We start from the raw sequence: 20663 nt of genomic DNA, 5'->3' as shown, positions 1-20663 counted from the left end.
GTTTTTATTACAGTGGCTTTGTAGTATAGTTTGATATCTAGCATTGTGATCCATTCAACTTTGTTCTTTCTCAAGATTGCTGAGCTATTCAGGTCTTTTAAGGTTCCTTATAAATTTTTGGAACATTTGTTCTAGATCTGTGAAATATACCACTGGTATTTTAATAGGAATTGCACTGAATCTATAAATTGTTTTGGGTAGTATGGACATTTTAATGGTGTTAATTCTTCCAGTCCAGGAACACTGTATGTGCTTCCACTTGTTTGTCATGTCCTCTATTTATTTTTTCGATGTCCTGTAGTTTTCCCAGTTCAGGTATGTTACCTCCTAGGTTAAGTTTGTTCCTAGGTAGCTCATTTTTTGTTGTTGGTGTTACAATGATAAATAGTATTTTTTTCCATTTCTTTGTATGATATGTCTTTATCTATATATTTCTTTTTGCATATATAAAAAGAAGTAATATGCAAATTAGGCCAGGACACTGTCATGGTCATGACCAGCTCAGGAGGAGGGGCCTGGCACAGGCCCAGAGCCTGAGAGAACAACAGACAGGATGGCCCATGCCCAGCCCCAGAGCCAGAGAGAATAACACGCAAAGGGGGCCAGCCATCGGCCCAACCCTGCGGCCACGGTGCTGGGCTGCTAGGGCTGGCGCGGAGACACAAACCTGCAGGGGGGCAGGGTTCGATTGATCGAGGGTATGTACATAGGTTGCAGGCTCCTCCCGCTGGGGTCCAGCTCAGGGCTCAATGCTACCAATCAAAGTGTGCCTCTCACATTGATGTTATCTCTGTCTTTCCCTCTCTCTTCCATACTCTCTAAAAACCAATGGGAAAATATCCTCAGGTGAGGATTAAAAAAAAGAAAAAGAAAAAACAAAAGAAATGTCATCCTATGAAAAAGACATCTTGAAAACACCTAAAGAAAGTTGTCATTTTTTCATGGTTAAGAGCCTGGAGTTCGCATTGATGAAAACACCTTGGTGGCTGCACGGCTGACTTCCCCTAATCAACAGGTCGCCTCCCACAGAGGGAAGCCAGACTGCAGCTTAGGCCCTCGGGAAGTGGGCCTATGCTGTCAGCAGGACGTCCCCTGAGGGCTCCTGGCCTGTGAGAGGGGGGCCTCACCCCCCCAGTGCACACATTTCATGCTCCGGGGCTCTAGTTGGCATATAAAAATGCCAGTGGCTTATGCATATTAATTTTGTATCCTGCTACCTTGCCAAATTAATTTACTAAATATAATACTTTTTTGGTGGAATCTTTGGGGTTTTCTATGTGCAATGTAATGTCATCTGTAAATAGTGTTAGTTTTATTTCCTCCTTTCCAATGTGGATGGCTTTTATTTTTTCTTCTTGTCTGATCACTATGACTAGGACTTTCAGTACTATGCTTAATAAGCTGACATTGCTGCTTTTTTTTTTTTTTTTCTCCTGATCTTAAGGAAAACGCTTTTAGTTTTTACCCATTGAGTATGATGTTAGCTGTAGGTTTTTCAAATGGCTTTTATTAGGCTGAGGCATGATCCCTCACTTTGCTGAGAGTTTTTATTATAAACTAGAGGCATGGTGCATGATTCATGCACAGGTAGGATCCCTCAGTCTGGCCAGCAACCAAGGCCGATTTGTGGGGTGAGTGGCTGGGCGACCAGGGGCCGCCTGCTCACACTCCCCTTGGCTTACCTGGTGCCGCGCACTTGCTGGCCCCACCCCCTGCCTCCTCTGCCAGTCGCCTTCCTCTGTGGTGTAACCATCAGGCAGATTGGGGACCCCTGCTCTCACCCGCCTTGGCTGGCCTGGGGCCTGCAGGCTGGGGGCAACTCCTGCATTGAGTGTATGCCACCTAGTGGTCAAGTGCATGTCATACCAACTGGTCGTTCCACTGGTTGTTCTGCCGTTTGGTCGATTTGCATATTAGACTTTTATTAGATAGGATGGGTGGTGGATTTTGATGAATGCTTTTTCTGTATCTACTGATATGATTGTGTGATTTTTATTATTCATTTTGTGTAAGTAATATATCACATTTTTTATTTGCAACCTGTATCCCCAGAATAAATCCCACTTGGTCTTGGTATATGATCTTTTTAATGTATTGCTGGGTTTTACATGCTAATATTTTGTTAAGGACTTAGCATCTATGTTCATCAGAGATACTGGTCTATAGTTTTCTTTCGGTGTAGTGTCTTTATCTGTTTTCGGAATTAGAATAATGCTTGCCTCATAAAAAGAAATTCATCTTGAATTTCTTGAAATAGTTTTAAAAGGAAAGGTATTAGTTCTTCTTTGAATGTTTGACTGTGAAGCCATCCAGTCCAGGACCTTTGTATGCTGGCAGTTTTTAATTACTGTTTCAATTTCATTAGATATTATCATCAGTCTATTCAGGTTTTCTGATTCTTCCTGATTCAGTTTTGGAAGATTGTTATGTTTCTAGGAATTTTGTCCATTTCGCCCAGGTTGGCCAATTCATTGGCATATTTTTGATGGTAGTATTTTCTTACAATCCTTTGTGTTCAGTAATGTCAGTTGTTACTCGCCTCTTTCATTTATGATTTTATTTATTGGGGTCTTCTCTTTTTGTTTCTTGATGAATCTGGCTAAAGGGTCATCAATCTTGTTTATCTTTTCAAAGAACTAGCACTTTATTTTATTGATCCTTTGTATTGTTTTTTAGTCTCTATGTCATTTATTTTCACTCTGATCCTTATTATGTCCTTCCTTCCTCTTACTCTATGTGTAAGAGGCCTCGGACAGGCCAACTGTCTGTCTCCCCCACACCATCACCCAGGGCAGTGCGAATGTAAACTTCCAGCCCAGCACTGTTGCCCTTTGCCTTGGAACATGGCATATGGGACAGACCCAGCAGTTCAGCAAGTGGGGGGAGGGGTGCCACCCACGCGCTGAAATTGGGCAAGAACCAGCGGCTTTACCAAGCCAGGCAGTCTGTCTCTGGCCATGCACTTCCCAGGCTGATGTTGTAACAAAGAAATCACTCTTTGCCTTGGATGGTGGGGTCTGAGTCTCCCAGGTGAATCAAATCCCCACGATTCCCACCACCCGACTAGGGGACTCTCCTTCCCTTCTCTTTTCTCGGGATTGGGGTTCCCTGAGTGGAGCTGGGGCACCCCCCTCCCAGGGGAGAGGGATCTGCTGCTGCAATATTCCTTGACTTCCGAGCTGGGAACCTCCCCAGGAAGCTCACCCTCTCCATGTCTCCTCCTGTCCTTCCTCCCTGTTTCCTGCTCTCGGTATTTCAGATCAGATACAGTCCAACTGATCTTTCAAGCCAATTGCTCTACAGTCTGGTCCACAGCTGGACACAAAAGGATGGTGTTTCCAGCTACTTGGCAACCATCTTGGAATCTGTTTGTCCAGTATTAACACTTATAAACAGGGCAGTGCAACTAGTGCTTAGAAGTTCTCTTCCCAACACAGGTTCTCTTTGCATACTTGAGCTTCCTCTTCTTCAGTAAACCTTTTCTTCATATTGAAAGTCTTGGGAATCTCATGAAGAGTTTTCTCCTTGATCATACTGACAATAGTCTTGCAGATAATATCAAGCCAATCTTTGATGTCTAAGCAGTTCACAACCAGAATAAACTCAAAAAGTGTTCCTTTTTGGTCAACTTCCAAGAATTTCTAGTCCCAAGCAGGAACGGTTTGCTTTTCTTTGTTCTCATCATCCCCAGGAGAAGGGTCATCTCTGTGGTGGGTGCACCATAAATGAACTTTTTAAATATTGCTTAATTAGCCTTTGGTTGAGGAGCTAGATCATCTTTTTATTTTTTAAAATATATATTTATTTATTTATATTTATTTATTTATTTATTTATTTATTTATTTTACAGAGAGGAAGAGGAAGGGATAGAGAGTTAGAAACATTGATGAGAGAGAAACATAGATCCGCTGCCTCCTGCACAGCCCCCTGGGGATGTGCCTGCAACCAAGGTTCATGCCCTTGATTGGAATCAAACTTGGGACCCTTCAATCTGCAGGCAGACACTCTATCCACTGAGCCAAACTGGTTAAGGCAGATCATCATCTTCTTAATCATTTATTCCCAAACCTTACAACATGATTTTGAAAGTTACACAGTTTGTTTAGATAATTTGGAACTATTTGCTATTTACAAAAAGATATAAATCAGAGCATGCATGTTATTTTGCAATTTGTTTTGCCACTTTAAATGTTATGCTTATTTTCCCTTGTCTTTATACCTACATCATTTTTTTAAAAGCTTCATTAAGATCTATTGTATGTATTTCTTTTAAGGATCCGAACTTTCTTTAATGAAACATAAAATTTCTATATAAAATTATATCCAATCACTATATTATTTCAAAGATTTATGTTTTTGCAAGCTTTATGGCTTTGTTGCTTCTTTTTTCACAATATTATTTAAGTTGATATTAGACATTTATTTATACATGGCTTTCCTGATTATTGTAATAGAATTTTTTCTTTCTTCCTTTCTTTTTTTTTGGATAGTATTTAAGTTGCCTTATTTTTCTATTCCTGAAATAAAATGCAAACTATTTGATGAATCAACTTAAGCCCAGAGTGAGAGAAACTGTGTACAAATAAAACTATAAATTTTAAATATAAAATTATGTAAATAATTTTTATTTAAAATCTATTTATATAATTTTCATATATAATTTACATAATTGAACAGTTCAAATAATAGTGCTTTTTGCTAGATGAATTACCAGAAACCAATATTCTTGATTTTAATAGAATGGGATGCTCTGAATATATAAATAAGGAAATATATTTTCATTGACTTTACAGAGAGGAAGAGAGAGATAAAACGTTGACCTGCTGCAACCTGCACGCGCCTGAGCCTGAAACCTGGGCATGTACTCTGATCAGGAATTGAACCAGTGACCTCTTGGTTCATGGGTCAACATTCAACCACTGAGCAACACCGGCCAGACAAGAGACAAATTCTTGATCTTTTCTCAGGGCCAGACAAACTTTCTTCAGTTTGGGTGAATAGTATGTTAAGGCAAATTCCTAGAAAATACTGGTACAACATTTTTTTACTGTAACTTGACAGGTAATAATAAGGTCAGCAGATTCTCAGACTGATCTAATTTGAGAATTAGATATATAATTTCCTTCATTATATTTCAAAGAACCTGCATTTTACAGCATCTGTCATATAAACAGTTTCCCAAATGCCTCTGGAATGATAAAATCGCCAGTAGAGGTGTATGGTATAAATTACTGAATCCAGCAGCCTAAAGACAAGCTTAACAGTGAACACATTAAATCAGCCAGTCAGAAGACTAATAATAAAATAGAAGTAAAAAAGACATAGATTATGCTAAAAAGAACATTAAAGATAATGCTTCAGGTCTTACTCTGTATACTCGTAATTAAGTGCTGACAGTGCTGTATCATTTTGACTTATCATTAATAAAGTGATTTTTCACTGTGGCCTGCATGAGTAGTGAGAGTTTTCTGTGAAAATATTTCCACACATTTTTTACCAATGTCTTGTCGAGCTTCCTGCTTGCATAATATGGCATGGAAGAAATAGAGTGAGCAAGCTTTGGGTTTCAGAATTTTTTTTAAATGGCAGATTATAAATTAAATAAGAAAAATATAGAAGAGCAGGGTATGTAAATATTTTTTAAAAATAAACAGAATGAATATTTTTAAAAATTAATAAATATAGCCCAGCTGGTGTGGCTCAGTGGTTGAGCATTGACCTATGAACCAGTTAGGGAGTTAGGGCAAGTGCCTGGGTGTCAGGCTTGATCCCCAGCAGGGAGTGTGCAGGAGGCAGCTGATGGATGTTGAAGTTTCTCTTCCATAGATGTTTCTATCTCTCTCTCCCTCGTCCTTCCTCTCTCTGTCTCTAAAAATCAATAAAAACATATTTTTAAAAAGTAATAAATATATCAAATGAATTATGTAATTAAACAGATGTTTTTATACCTGCTTTAGAAACTTATTTTAAAACTTTCCCACTTCCCCTACTAAGCTGTAAATGAATCCAAAATGTTTCCTATTGCTACTGTTACAAATTACCACAAACTTGTCGCAAAAGCAACATGGTGCCCTGGCCTGTGTGGCTCAGTTGGTTGGAGTGTTGTTCTTTACACCGAAAGGTTACGGGTTCAATTCCAGTCAGGGCACACGCTCAGGTTTCAGGTTCAATCCCCCGTCAGGGTGTGTGTGGGAGGCAGCTGACCACTTTCTCACCTCTCTCTCTCTCTCTCTCTCTCTCTCTCTCTCTCTCTCTCTCTCCCTCTCTCCTCTCTCTCTCTCTCTCTCTCTCTCTCTCTCTCTCTCTCTCTCCCTCTCTCCCTCTCTCTCTCTCTCTCTCTCTCTCTCTCTCTCTCTCTCTCTCTCTCTCTCTCTCTCTCTTTCTCTCTCTCTCTCTCAATAACAAAACAAGACAAACAAAAGAACATGTTTATTAGCTTACAGTCTGGATGCCAGAAGACCAAAGTCAGTCTTACAGGTAACAGGAGCACTTGTTCCTTCCAGAGGGCCCAAGGGAAAATCTATTCCTTCCCCTTTTCAGCTTCTGCACCCTTTGGCTCATAGCTTTCTCTTCAGTAGACAAGTTTCCTATTTTACTTACCTTGGGCAATCCAGGCTAATCTCTCCATCTCAAAATCCTTAATTTTAAAACAGCCAAATCCCTTTTGCCACAGAAGAATATTCACAGATTCTGGAGATTATAATGTGTATGTATTTGGGGGCCCATTAGTGACACTATCACAGCTGTCATGTGGTTTAACATACCACAGTCTTATTCTCAGGTATAAAAAGACACAGAAGTTTGAAAGAAAGAAAGCACTAAATCTCTATATAAGCATCATATATATATTTTAAATTCATAACCAGGTTTCATCCACATGGGGAAGTAGATAGAAATATGTATTGTCATTATCTCTGATTATAGGAAAAAATACATCAAAGAGAAAGCACATGTGGCAGATATTTTAGGATATGTTATACTATCCGAAGCACAATACATTTAACGAACATGTCCAAAAACAAGACACAGATCACAAATACTTTGAAGTATGCTTAGGTTTCAAAATGTTAATGCATGTAAATATCACATTTACAAAATTTTAGAGTGAAATTATGCTATTGATTATGGCATGTCTCTTAACATCTATAGAATAAAACATTACTATATGTTTTTGCTTTGTAGTTATGCCCATTGGTTCATTAGCACAGAAAAAGAGGAAAATCACAGTCTTAAACGTCTGTTCTGATTTGTATTTCCTGGTAAATATTATTTATTTACTGGAGGCCTGGGTACACGAAATTTGTGCACTGGAGGAGGGGAGATCCTTCAACCCAGCTTGCGCCCTCTCACAGTCTAGGACCTCTCCGGGGATGTCTGCCTCCTGACATAGGCCCCATCCAGCCAGAAGCCAGGCTCGCTGCTCCTTAGTGCTGCTACAGAGGCAGAGAAGCTTACATTGCCATGAAGGAGGGAGAAGCTCCTGCCACTGCTGCTGAACTCACCAGCCGTGAGCCTGGCTTCTGGTTGAGCAGTGCTCCCCCTGTGGGAGCGCACTGACCACCAGGGGGCAGCTCCTGTGTTGAGCGTCTGCCCCTGGTGGTCAGGGCACCTCATAATGACCAGTCAATTTGCATATTAGGGTTTTATTATATAGGATTATATTAGTGTTTTTTATTTACATTTTATTTACATTTTATTTTACAAGTCCAAAAACAAGACACAGATCACAAATACTTTGAAGTATGCTCAGGTTTCAAAATGTTAATACACATAAATATCACATTTACAAAATTTCAAAAAATATCATTTACATTTCATCATGTTGATTGCATTTCCCCTAAAACTACACACACACACACACACACACACACACACACACACACACAAAGAGAGAGAGAGAGAGAGAGAGAGAGAGAGAGAGAGAGAGAGAGAGAGAGAGAAAGAGAGAGAGAGAGAGCGAGCGCGCGCGCTTTCTGGACATAGGGTAAAAGAAGGGAAAAGGATAAAGAAAAGAGATAAAAGCACTAAAATGAAATGAAGAAAGAAGAGAGGAAGAAAGAGAGAGAAAAAGAAGGGAGAAAAGGAACAAAAAAGAGAAAATAAAGAATGATAGATGAGCAAAGTGGGAGAATTTATTTCATTTATGCTGAAGGTCAGAATTAGGAACTGGGTGGAAGTTGCAGGAAGAAAACAAATTTCATGTGCGGACTTTTTAACAATTAGAGATTTTCAAAAAGGCATAGATCTCCGTGTGAAGTAGGCTCTTTGCTGCAACTGCTGAAGCAAGAAGTGGATAACCAGCTCTCAGGGATGTGGTGAGGGATGTTCTGCATTGCTGAAAAATATATGAAATGGCTTATAAGACTTACCTTAATACTAAAATTCTATTATTTAACATTCACTATTAAGGTTTCATTGTCAAAGAAACATGTGCACAAGAGTGCCCTCTCATTCTCTCCTCCTTTAATTTCTCTTTTTTACCCAAATACACACATACTCACACACATGCACATATCTCAATATATAAACTATGCCTATATTCTCAGTAAATGATTATTAGCAATATTTGATAGATCTTTAGGAAAATACATAAACTCATCACCCATATGATAAATCTTGATTACATTCTCAAAATAAGACATCCTATCTAATAAAAGAGAAATATGAAAATTGACCATGCCTCTGCTACGCCCACTGGCTACACCCACCAGCCAATCAGGATCGAGTATGCAAATTAACCCAACCAAGATGGAGGTTAATTTGCATATCCAGGTGCAGAGCGAAGACTGAAGACAGCATAGAAGGAAGCAAAGTGCTGCAGAAGGGAGCAAAGCTGCAGCGATGAAAGCAGGGCAGCAGAGAAGGGAGGGAAGCAGGCTGGGCGGTAGAGACAGCTGCAGGAAGTCCTATTCTTACAGGAATCTTCTTGCAATGGGTCTCTAGAATATATATATAAAGTCCGAAATGATTCAAAATGTCATTGTTTGATATGAAGAATATAAAAAATATATTCAAAAGCAAAGAAGATATTTGTGACTTTGCCTCATTCCTCACTTCTAGTTTTGAACACAGGTTTTATTTATTTATTTAATTAATTATTTCTTTATTTTTATTGTTTGAAGTATTACAAATAAAAGTACATATGTCTCCTTTTTCCCCCCAGTGCCCTTCCCCTGACCTCCACTACCCCCTAGTACATGCCCTCACCTGCCCCTGCAAGTGTCTTATTTCCTTTGGTTATGCTTATATGCATGCATACAATTCCTTCAGTTGAGTTTTGTTTAGATTGCAACAGTAAGATTGATTTTAAGAGGAAATGCAGCAAAAATGTTAATTTTCCACTTTTTTCCTGACATTTTCAGTTAATATTAAAATTAATTTTCACATCTCATCACTAAACTATTGCTGACTACTCTAAGCTTTAGCTTCCTCATCTTTAAAATAGGGATAACCTCAGATTAATAATAATTAGAATAATTTAATATTTCTCTGGGTATCTTCACATAAGCATAAGAAAATAATTGTTGTCTAGATATGAAAAAGATCTCTTTTGTTAACTAATTCTGTTCCATGCTTTTCTTTTCACTTTTTTAAATAGATTTTTTTGGTAAACTATTTGAGATTCAGAAAATGTAGTATTTAGAAAGGTTTCCTTTAAAATCATTTTAAAGACTTTAGCAACCATTTCTCTTGAAGGTCAACACTAAGATTTTGAAAGCCTATAAAAGGATGTGTATCAAAAATATAATCCTACTGAGAACTATACTGAGTACATAATTTTACTCAGGAAACATCGCTTGAGTCTTCACGTCTTACACTGAGCCTCTGATCTGACAAACTCCAAAAGCTATTATTTCCCTGCCTATTTCTTTCCTTCATTGACTTTCTAGAATCATAAGTAAAAATCAATAGTTGTCCCTCTGTGCTCTAAAATTAGTTTTTTTCTTATGTTGAGGAGTAGATGTATTTTCTGCTTTATATTCGTTGGTTCTACACTGTTATCCCAAAATGCCAAATTCAGATGCTCCATAAACTTGGGTTATGCAGAAAACAAATTTATTAAATATAATCAAAACAAACCCTTGAGGTTTATATATTGAAGCTTTGTTTTAAAAATGAAATTTTGTATAGTGTTGGCTTTCTATGCAACTAGAAAAGGGAGCCTTTGGGGTATATATTGACTTATAAATTGTTTCCAATAGCCTCTGCTTTAACTCAATAACTATTTAAAGTGTGTGCCTAGTGTGTATTGATACAGCTCTTTTCAAAAGCAATATGTTATTACATACTGGCACAAAAAATCCAAATTAATTGAAAGCAATTTTCTCTATAAAATATTTAAGAAAATCAAAAATTTGTCCATAAAATGTGAGAACACTAACAGGACAATATTGGAATTTTAATATCCGGTATTAAAGGAAAGACTTGGTAAAATATCCACATAACTTAATAATTTAACTATTAAATTAAAAATTATGGAGTTCATATCAAAATGTGGACTGAGGTTTGCAACATGGTTAAAAATGAATTATATAAATGACATATATTTTAAAAATATGTAAAATGTGGAAATTTACCTATGAAATAAATGTGCAAAAGTAAAGATATTTTTTAGACTTTATGTTGTTCCTGGACCCTAAAGTGCATATATAATTTACATAGCTAGGGAATAGAGTCCCTTTATTTCTATTTTATAGACATATAAGAGAGGACTCATAAAATTTAGGTGCTATACCTATATGATTAATTGACCATTGAAGAATTTTAAATAGAAAAGATAGTATCTATATTTGAATTAAAAGTTATTCTAATATACTGCCGCTATAATTGAATGTCTTATATGTTTTGCAAAGATTATATTATTTGATCTTGAATGCTAAATAATTATGAAGCAAAATGTGATACACTGGTAATGTTGCATTATGACATTGTACATTAAACTGAAAATTAACCATAAGATGTATACATACGGAAAAGACATTTTCAAAATTGTAATACATTGACATACTTACATCAACTTATAATTTGTATAATTCACTTGAGAGTTTTAGTTTTTCTACAAAGTGCTATTTAATACAGTATCTATACTAATAAAATGCCTGTGGCCATGATGCTGTGACACGGTCATGACCAAAGGAGCAGCAGCTCTACCAGCGGGCAGGGCGGAGCAAGAGCTACTAGCAGCTGGGACCTCTGAGCAGCAGAGGGCGAGGCAGCCAGCTGAGGCAAGAGGAAATGAGCTACTTGTGCACGATTTCACATGTGCTGGGCCTCTAGTTACACTATCGTTCAAAAAACATTATTTGTAGTGAATGTAATTCAATTCAAACGTGAATTACCTGAGCACGTTTTCTTATTTACATTATCCATATCTGTTTAGCTTCTATCACACACTTTTCTGTTTCTTAGCAATTTCTATAATTATTATTCATCTTTAAGAATATGTTTTAGTCCAATAATAGTGCTTTCATTCATCATCTGGAAAGGATTTTAAATGTAGTTTCTAAAGTACTCTCTTCCTTAGAGGAACCAAACTTGTCATTCTCACAAGTTTAAAAAGATATTTTATCCTTAAGATAGAAAAGCAACATTCAGACATAAAACACCAAACTTAATACTTGAGTTTTTCTTAGAAATTTAAAGTATATTCACCATAATCATAGCGAAGCAATTTTTTTTTCAAATCCTATTCTTACCAGTGATTGGTATATTTGAATGGATTTCTGTAAATGAATTAGAAAGATATCATGAGTTCATGAATATATTTCTAATTTGAGTTTACTACTGTAGGGTTTTTACATACTTTATTGAACTGATATCTGTATTCCCTTTCTCACTAGGAGAAAAGAAAAAGCCCTAGTTACCAATGACACCGACATAATTATTCATTTGCTTTATTCCTTAATATATGGACACAGGTTCTGAATTACAACTCCAATACCACCATCAATAATATCTTTACTAAAAATAATTTAATAATTTTGCAGTTTTTAAAAAATTTATAAAACAAATTCCATTGAGGTGTAAAGTTACTGTGTTTTAAAGTCACTTTGAGTAGGTAATCTTGGAATATATGCATCCAATTCAATACATATTTCTTTCTTTTATTTTTCTTACAATTTTTCAAAATTGCTTTTTTTTATTGTTGATAGTATTACAGACATCTCCCCACTTTCCTGCCTTTGCCCCCCTCCAACCTGTCCCAGCCCCAAGCCTTCACCACATTATTGTCTGTGTCCATGAGCTATGTATACATGCATATATGTTCTTTGGGTAATCCTTCCAGTCTCCCACACCATACTCCCCTCTGCCATTTGTCAGTCCATTTCATGTATTCATGTCTCTGGACCTATTTTGTTCATCAGTTTATTTTATTCACTTAAAGGCCCAGTACACAAAATTCGTGCACTGGTGGGAGAGGGGTCCCCCAGCCTGTGCCCTCTTGCAGTCTGGGAGCCCTCAGGGGATGTCTGACTGGTGGCTTAGGCCCGCTCGGATATCCTTAGCTCTGCTGTGGAGTTGGGAGAGGCTCCCGCCACAACCGCTGTACTTGCCTGCCATGAGTCTGGCTTCTGGCTGAATGGCACTCCCTCTGTGGGAGTGCACTGACCACTAGGGGGCAGCCCCTGTGTTGAGCATCTGCCCCCTGGTGGTCAGTGCAATGACTAATTTTTCTGTCATTTGGTTGATTTGCATATTAGCCTTTTATTACATAGGATTAGATTCCACATATAAATAAGATCATGTGATACTTGTCTTTCTCTGGCTTATTTCACTTAGCATAATATTTTCCAAGTCCATTAGTATTGTCTCAAATAATAAGAGTTCCTTCTTTTTTACAGCCACATAGTATTCCATTGTGTAAATGTATCACAGAATTTTTATCCAGTCATCAACTGATGCATGCTTGGGCTGTTTCCAGATTTTAGCTACTGTAAATTGTGTTGCCATGAACATAGGGGTGCATACATTCTTTCTGGTTGGTGTTTCAGAGATTCTTAGGATAGATTCCCAGAAGAGGGTCAAATGACAGCTCCTTTTTAACTTTTAGTGTTCTCCACAGTTGCTGTACTAGTCTGCATTCCCACTAGCAGTATGCTAGGGTTCCCTTTTTAAAATGTTAACTTGTTTTCTAGCACTTAAAAATATTTACAGGATTCCAAAATAAATCTTAAAGGGAAGCTATAGTCAGAGACATTTAGCTTTTAACTCTGTAGTCTCCATCCTATTTTCTTATCATCCTACAGGGGTAACTGTTGTTATTGTTTTCTATTTCTAAATTTCTCCTTATGTTGTATTTTATGTATTTTTCTCCACCACCTTAGTTTTATCACTTAAAAATATATCCTGAAATAATGCCATTGTAGTATTTATAGATAGTCACAATTCCTTTTTATAACATCATAATTCTCTGATAGATGTAACATCGTTTTTCAAAGAATCTGGTATTGGTGGATATTTAAATTGTTTCCAGTCATTACAAACAATTGTCAGTGAGTAGGCTTATAAATATATCGCTTTTTATTTGTGCAGTGTACCTTTAAGATGAATTTCAAAAAGCCAAAGTATACATGAACCTAGAATTGGCCTCAAATTGTTGCATTCCCCTTTATAAGAGTAGAACCATTTTGCATTCTTCACCCCCAACCCCCAATGATGCATTAAAGGGCACCAGGGCCTTTTCAACAGAGAACCTGGTGTCAGATTTTTGGATTTTTTTTGCCAACTTGGTAGATAAAGAATAGTATCCCAGTATATTTGATTTATATTATTCTTTTTATGTATGAGTTTTAACATCTATGTATAAAAAAACTTTTAAAAAGTAGAAAACTTAAAATGAAAAATACTTTGTTATAAAAACACATTTACAATATATATAATTTAGATAAGTTTGGGGAGTTTAATATAAGATTACTTTAGGCTAAGGTTAAATTGTTAAAACAGTGTCATAGACAGGAAGACATGATTCTGAAAATAAACTTCAAAAGTCAAGTATTTCAATTTTATTCAAATGCAACAGAAACCATGCCAATAATTCTTACATTGATAGGCAATAACTTACTGTAGTTAAGAACTTTGTGATATAAATTTTTATAAAGTAGTAAGACTTTATAAAGTCCTAAGTAGTTTTTTAGAGAGGAAGGAAGAGAGAAACATCCATTTGTTGTTCTACTTATTTATGCTCTCATTGGTTGATTCTTGTACATTCCCTGACCAGGGATGAAATCTGCAACCTTGGCTTAGCAAGACAATGCTCTAGCCAACTGAGCTATCTGGACAGGATCTAAGAAGTTTGTGATGTAAACAGATGTAAAATATTAAGACTTTATAAGCCCTAAGTCTTGAAAGAAGAGCATATAAATGATCTTATCATTGCAGAGGATTTTTTTTATAGAAGATTTAGATTTAATAAAACATAGGAGCCAAGTGTATCACACTTCATGTAAAGCCAAAATCAGTTTAAAGAAAAATGTCCTCCTCTAACAAAACCAAAGATGATGAGTTCTGGACCTTATTCTTAGGTTACTTAAAGTTTTCCTGTGTTCCCTGATAGTATTTCTAAATCTGTTCTAACTAGAGGCCGGATGCACAAAATTTGTCAAAGAGTAGGCCTTCCTTCCCCTGGCACCGGCTTCCCTCTGTGCCCAGGACCTGGGCTTCCCTCACAGCCCTGGCTTCGTCCAGAAGGTCGTCCAGTCTCATTAGCATATTACGCTTTTATTATTATAGATACTTTATTTAGATTGAATAGAGAAGATCCTAAGGCTACTTTATTAATCTGACACCTATACTTGATTCCTGCTCATCAAGAATTATGTAGTTTGGGAAGAAAAATATTACATAAAGGATTTTGGAATATATGATTCCTGCCAATTAATTCTTAGTTATTTTCTTTCATTTCAGCGCCTTCCCTGATAGGTATGGTAAGGAAGGACTGGGCATCCCAAAATAGCATTGCCCTGTCGTGGCAAGCACCTGCTTTTCCCAATGGAGCCATACTGGACTACGAGATCAAGTACTATGAGAAAGTAGGTCTTATTCAGAGTTTCCTAAAAAGTTACATATACATATATGTGTATATATGTATATACTGAGCATGTTATGATACTATATTATCTCACTTTAAAAACTGTTCTTCTTTGGCCTAACCACATACCTACTATATTTTTGAATACTCTCTAATTTACTATTATGGATATAATTTCTTAATTAACTTATCTTGTCTTATGTCAGACAAGGTCTTTATCTTATTCTAGGGAGTTTTACCAAATAGTAAGAAGTACTAATTCCTGCAACTTACAGTTCTGTTGACATAACATTGTTTCTAAATTCACTTGGGAAGAAATAGTAAAATGGAATTATTATAACCTAAACAGAGTTTGTATAGGTCATATTACTTGCCAGTGGATTTAAAGTTACAGCCTTAGCTGGTTTGGCGCAGTGGATAGAGCGTCGGCCTGTGGACTGAAGGGTCCCAGGTTCAATTCCGGTCAAGGGTACATACCTGGGCTACAGGCTTCTCCTCTGCCGGGGCCTGGTCAGGGCATGTGCAGGAGGCAACCAATCAATGTGTTTCTCTCACATTGATATTTATGTCTTTCTCTCTTTCACTCTCTAAAAAATTAATCAATGGAAAAACATCCTCGGGTGAGATCCAAAAATAAAGTTACAGTCCACTATAATTTGGAAAGGATTATTTAAAAGATATGTGGTAATAGCTGACCTTTTACATTTTTTCTTTACTTTCTGAGGTCAGCTGTTTTATTATATAAGAATCTAGCAAAATAAAATGGTTAATATTTTAATAATAAATCCACTGGTGAACTTAATTTTCAGATTATCATTTGAAATAGTTCTCAATTACGATATTTTCATGAATTATATACTTACCTTTATTCTTTTCACACTCTTTTTTTATGCTCCCCTCCCCCATTCCTCACCATATGCTAGTGTTACTATAAATATTACAGCAGACCACATGGTCAATTTTGATAGACTTATTGTGCTACTATGGAATATTGACACAGGGAGCATCAATACAGGGAATGTTGATCCAGGGAACGTTAGATTTAAAATTTAAATGTAACAATTGTATATCATATTCAACGGTATACTACAATTAGCATGAACTTCTAACATTTCTCTAACTTACTAGAAGCAAAGAAATACCATTAACAAATTTAGGTCTCCTCTGAAGGAATATGAGGCAAGCAGAGAAACAAAAATATTTTTCTATTCTATTGCTTCTGAGCAAATGTAAGTTTGAGAAAAGGAGCGGTAATTCAGTAGCATGGCTGTACCCATTTTGGCACTCTAGTAATGTCAACATTAGATAGTCAATGAAAACTGTCACTATCATAAGTTCACATGGATAATTCATAGTCTAAAAAAGGAGGAATTTACTGAGTTTAAATTGGGTTATAGATTCTGCACATTAGCCATGCCAGCATGTGTTTAGATATCTTGTTGGACTGTCCTTTCAAATGTTACAACCTGTAGCACGCTGTCACAGAATATACAAACACTAGAGGCCCAGTGCATGAGATTCACGTACTGAAGGGGGAAGGGTCCCTCAGCCCAGCCTATGCGGGAGCTCTCGGAGAATGTCCAACTGATGACGTAAGCCAGTTCCCCTTGGGTAATGGGCAGTCAGACATCCTTAACATCGCCTCGGAGGTGAGAGAGGCTCCTGCTGCCACCGTTGTGCTCACCAGTCATGAGCCTGGCTTCTGATGCTTACTTAAATAGCTCCTGTGGGAGCTCACTGACCACCAGGGGGCAACTCCTACATTGAGTGTCTGCCCCCAGGTGGTCAGTGCGTGTCATAGCAACTGGTCGTTCCACTGTTTGGTCAATTGCATATTACCCTTTTATTATATAGGGTTCTGTTATCTAATTTAATAGGTCTTCATGTATTCACAAATTCTGATCATTTAAAAATCTATGTACACAAATATATAAACAACTTTCAGAATGAAAATATCTCTTCACATTTTATAAAGGTTATATTTCATACACAGCAAACCACTCTTATTTTATAGTCATTTCTACATCATGTTTGAAGATGAAGATAACTTCCAATATTTCCAGTTAAGGACAAATTATACAGATTCTATAAAAAGGGAACCACATTCATCCAATCAAGATTTTAGAAATCCATAAGGTCTGAAAGGTGCTAACTGACACAATAGTTATGTTTTAATTATGGAATAAATAATATTTTGAAGGAGCTTATTTTCTAAGAAAATGGAAATGATCTAATGCTAATGGATTAAACATAGAGTTGAAAGTTTAGGATTTTAAATTTATGACTCTTGTTATGTTTATGGCCAGGAAAAAGCCATTTAATCTCCCTATGTCTCAGACTTTATATTTACAAAATGGAAATGAAGATATCAACCATTCTAGTAGGTTGTAAAATTGAATTATAAACAAACTTGAAGATGAAAAGCACACTAAATCAGTATTAAATGCTATTTATGTAAGCATTAGGGATATATTAGGATAAAATCTACACTAATAAAAGAGAAATATGCAAATTGACTGTTACTTCACAACACCCACCAGCCAATCAGGAGTATGCAAATTAACCCAACAAAGATGGCAGCAGCCCTGTCCCCCCAGCCACTCCAGGCCTCTGGGCAGCATGCATGGAGTGGTCAGGTGGGGCGGGACGCCTGCTATGAAGGGGATGATGGGGGGCGGAGGGAGCTACAGGAGCAGCACTCTGGCCGGAGTGAAGACTGAAGGCTCCAGCCGGAACAAAGACGGAAGGCAGCAGCCAGAGTGACAGCCTGGGTCCTGGGTGCTGGAGGAAAACTGTGCCAGCCGCTAAGTGAAGAAAGGCCTATTGCACGAATCTTCATGCAAAGGGCCTCTAGTATAATATGAAATCAGAACATAATAGTATGGGAATTGTGTAAAAACTAAACATATTATACTTTTATATATTCGTGCACACTGTAAAAGCAACCAAACATGTTAGAACATAAAACTTTCAAAGAGAGAGAGCATAAAATGATTGGCAGCATTGAAACTTTTCCCAACTATGACTTCAAATTCTAACTAAACATTTTACATATCTGCATTTATAACATGATTTCTCCTTCAAAAAAATGTTTTTATTAAGCTTATAACTAAGGCAAATAACAAAAGCGCTCTTAGTTAAAAAATAATTTCTTTCTTTATTAGGAACCTAAATATTGTCCAGTAAGAAAAACAGGACTCAAGTATACAGGGTGGGCCAAACGTTATGAGTCCATGAAACACAGAGTTTATACTTTTATTATTATTTGTCTATGTTTGTACTTTCCATACACACAACTATAAACCTATTTTTGCCACACCCTGTAGGTGCAAATGATCCTACTTTGGGAACACAAATATTCCTCCATATGTGCATATTTGTGTATGATTCTATGAGGATAGAGAATTCTAGAATGGAATAGGCTGTATGCCATGTGTTCTTTCAGGTGTTGCTTATTGGGGTAGAGTGGGATGCAGAATGAAGGTGAGGAAGGAAAGAGAGAGGGAGGTAACAGTATGGATAAATATGAATGGATGGGTGGATCTTAAATAGCTTCCATAGTTGCCTTGGGTTGAGTTAGCCAAAAACCCGACCTGAGGCAGAAATATGCATACAAGTGAGGAAGAAAACTCCCAGGAGAACTGGCAAGAAAATGGAGGAAGAAGAGTATGAAGGATGATGCCAGTCAAACTCAGAGTGACTAAGGGGAGCTCTGGAATCTGAATTACATCTCCGAGTCCGTATCATGGAAACAAAGAAGCTGAGATTCCACACTCTTCATCCAATTGATCGTTTGTGACAGGCCTTAATGGAAATGTTTATGTGGGGTGGAAAGCAGTATCACAGGCACTTCTGATTCTCTGTCATTGCTCTAGTATTTCAAACTTAGGTCTCCAAAGAAGGTGGCAGTTACAGCTTTTCAAAGCAAAACTCATAGACTCTGGGCGATGGAAGCAGGAATAAGTAAAAGTGATTCATGGGAACCTGGTGGCCCACCAACTGTCAGTCAGGGTCCCTCAGTGCTCAGAGAACTATGGGAGAATCTTAATTCTCAGCTCATCATAACACCCACAACTTTCTTTTTTAATGTGTTTTATTGATGTCAGAGAGGAAGGGACAGGGAGAGAGGACTGGAAACATCAATGATGAGATAGATACATTGATCTGGTGCCTTCTACATGCCCAATATTGTGGATCAAGCCCACAACCAAGGCATGTGCCCTGACTAGAATCAAACCATTATCTCCTGGTTCATAGCTTATGTTCAACCACTGAGCCACACCGGCCAGGCCTATTCAGTTTTCAATATTAGTGACTTTGACTTTAATTTGTATTATTTAAACCTTCCATTTCCTTTTATTCAAAGTTACACTATATTGCAAGCCCATAAGTAACCCACAAGTAAGCAATATTTATACCATTCTCTGAGGACTTACGCTGTTTTATTAAGTTCTCATTGTGTTAAGAACATTATTCTGTAAATCAGAAAGTAACTCACTTAGAATGTGGAAGTGTCTTTAAGTATCTGATGTCAAACTATATACTGTTATTACCAGTGACTTTTGCTCATAGAATATGTAATATTGGAAGAAGGCACTGGCCTAGGTGTTCAAAAATTTGAGTTTTGCTCAAACCTTATCTTTCTTAGTCCTGTTTTCTTACCGATAAAATACGGGTCCAGAAAGGTAAACCTTTACAGTTCTGTTTCCAAAACTAATATGTTTGGTCTATACAGTAATATAGATAAGTTATCTTATTTTTCAAGTAATTGTATTTTTGCATTTATATCTATTGAAATTAAATACATAAACACATATTTTTAAAAACACTTCCCCACAGGGAACAGTGTTCTTCACTTTATGATTATATATAAAAGTTAAGACTCTGCTGTCACTATTGTGTGTGTGTGTGTGTGTGTGTGTGTGTGTTAAGAAGGGTATAGAGGAAAAAGAACATTTACTTTTGGTCATAACTAATTAGATATTCTCCATTCAGTTAATTATACTCCCCCAATTCTTAGATACTTTTTCATACTGAAAAGGTATTTCAGCCCTCACCTGTTTGGCTCAGTGGATAGAGTGTTGGCCTGTGGACTGAAGGGTCCCAGGTTCAATTCTGGTTAAGGGCTCACGCCCAGGTTGCAGGCTTGAGTCCCCAGTAGAGGGCATGCAGGAGGCAGGCAATCAATGATTATCTCTCATCATTTATGTTTCTATCTCTCTCTCTCCCTCTCTTCCTCCCTGAAATCAATACAAATATTTTTTTAAAGTATTTCATTTTTAAAAACTCAAATGAATATAGTCTGAAGATGAAAAGGGACTAAAATTACAAAGAAAGCCAAGTATAAGTTACCAAAAAAAAAAATCTATTTAATATTTCCCTGCAAACTATGCTTTTCTCCAAAGCAGAGCCCACTTGTAATGAGAGTACTGTTTAAAAAACTGAAAGCAATTTAGGTGGTATAAGCAAACTGCATTTAACACTTCAAGAAGTAGACAGTCTCCTTTTGGAGAACCACAAAATGGGGCAGGAGGCAGGATGCTTTTATAGGATCAACAATAAAGCATAAGAAAGAGAAAAACAAAATATCTGAGTGGCTGGGGCCAAGGAGCCAAACCTGTTTGTGGTGAGAAGG

At 37.0% G+C, this 20663-nt stretch overlaps 1 protein-coding gene across 2 annotated transcripts in view; it reads left to right on the top strand.

Moving 5' to 3' along the window:
* EPHA6 (EPH receptor A6) overlaps positions 1-20663 on the top strand; it is an 874394-nt gene that overhangs the window by 478631 nt on the left and 375100 nt on the right. For both annotated transcript variants that reach the window (XM_036445896.2, XM_045584048.1), the window contains one exon: positions 14905-15029. In XM_036445896.2, coding sequence (XP_036301789.1) covers positions 14905-15029 — 125 coding nt within the window. The remainder of the gene's footprint in view (positions 1-14904; positions 15030-20663) is intronic.

The sequence above is a fragment of the Pipistrellus kuhlii genome, unplaced genomic scaffold (assembly GCF_014108245.1).
Source record: "Pipistrellus kuhlii isolate mPipKuh1 unplaced genomic scaffold, mPipKuh1.p scaffold_m20_p_2, whole genome shotgun sequence".
NCBI classification, from domain to species: domain Eukaryota; kingdom Metazoa; phylum Chordata; class Mammalia; order Chiroptera; family Vespertilionidae; genus Pipistrellus; species Pipistrellus kuhlii.
The sequence above is the reverse complement of the archived record's forward strand: the minus strand, read 5'-3'. Positions and strand labels throughout refer to the sequence as shown.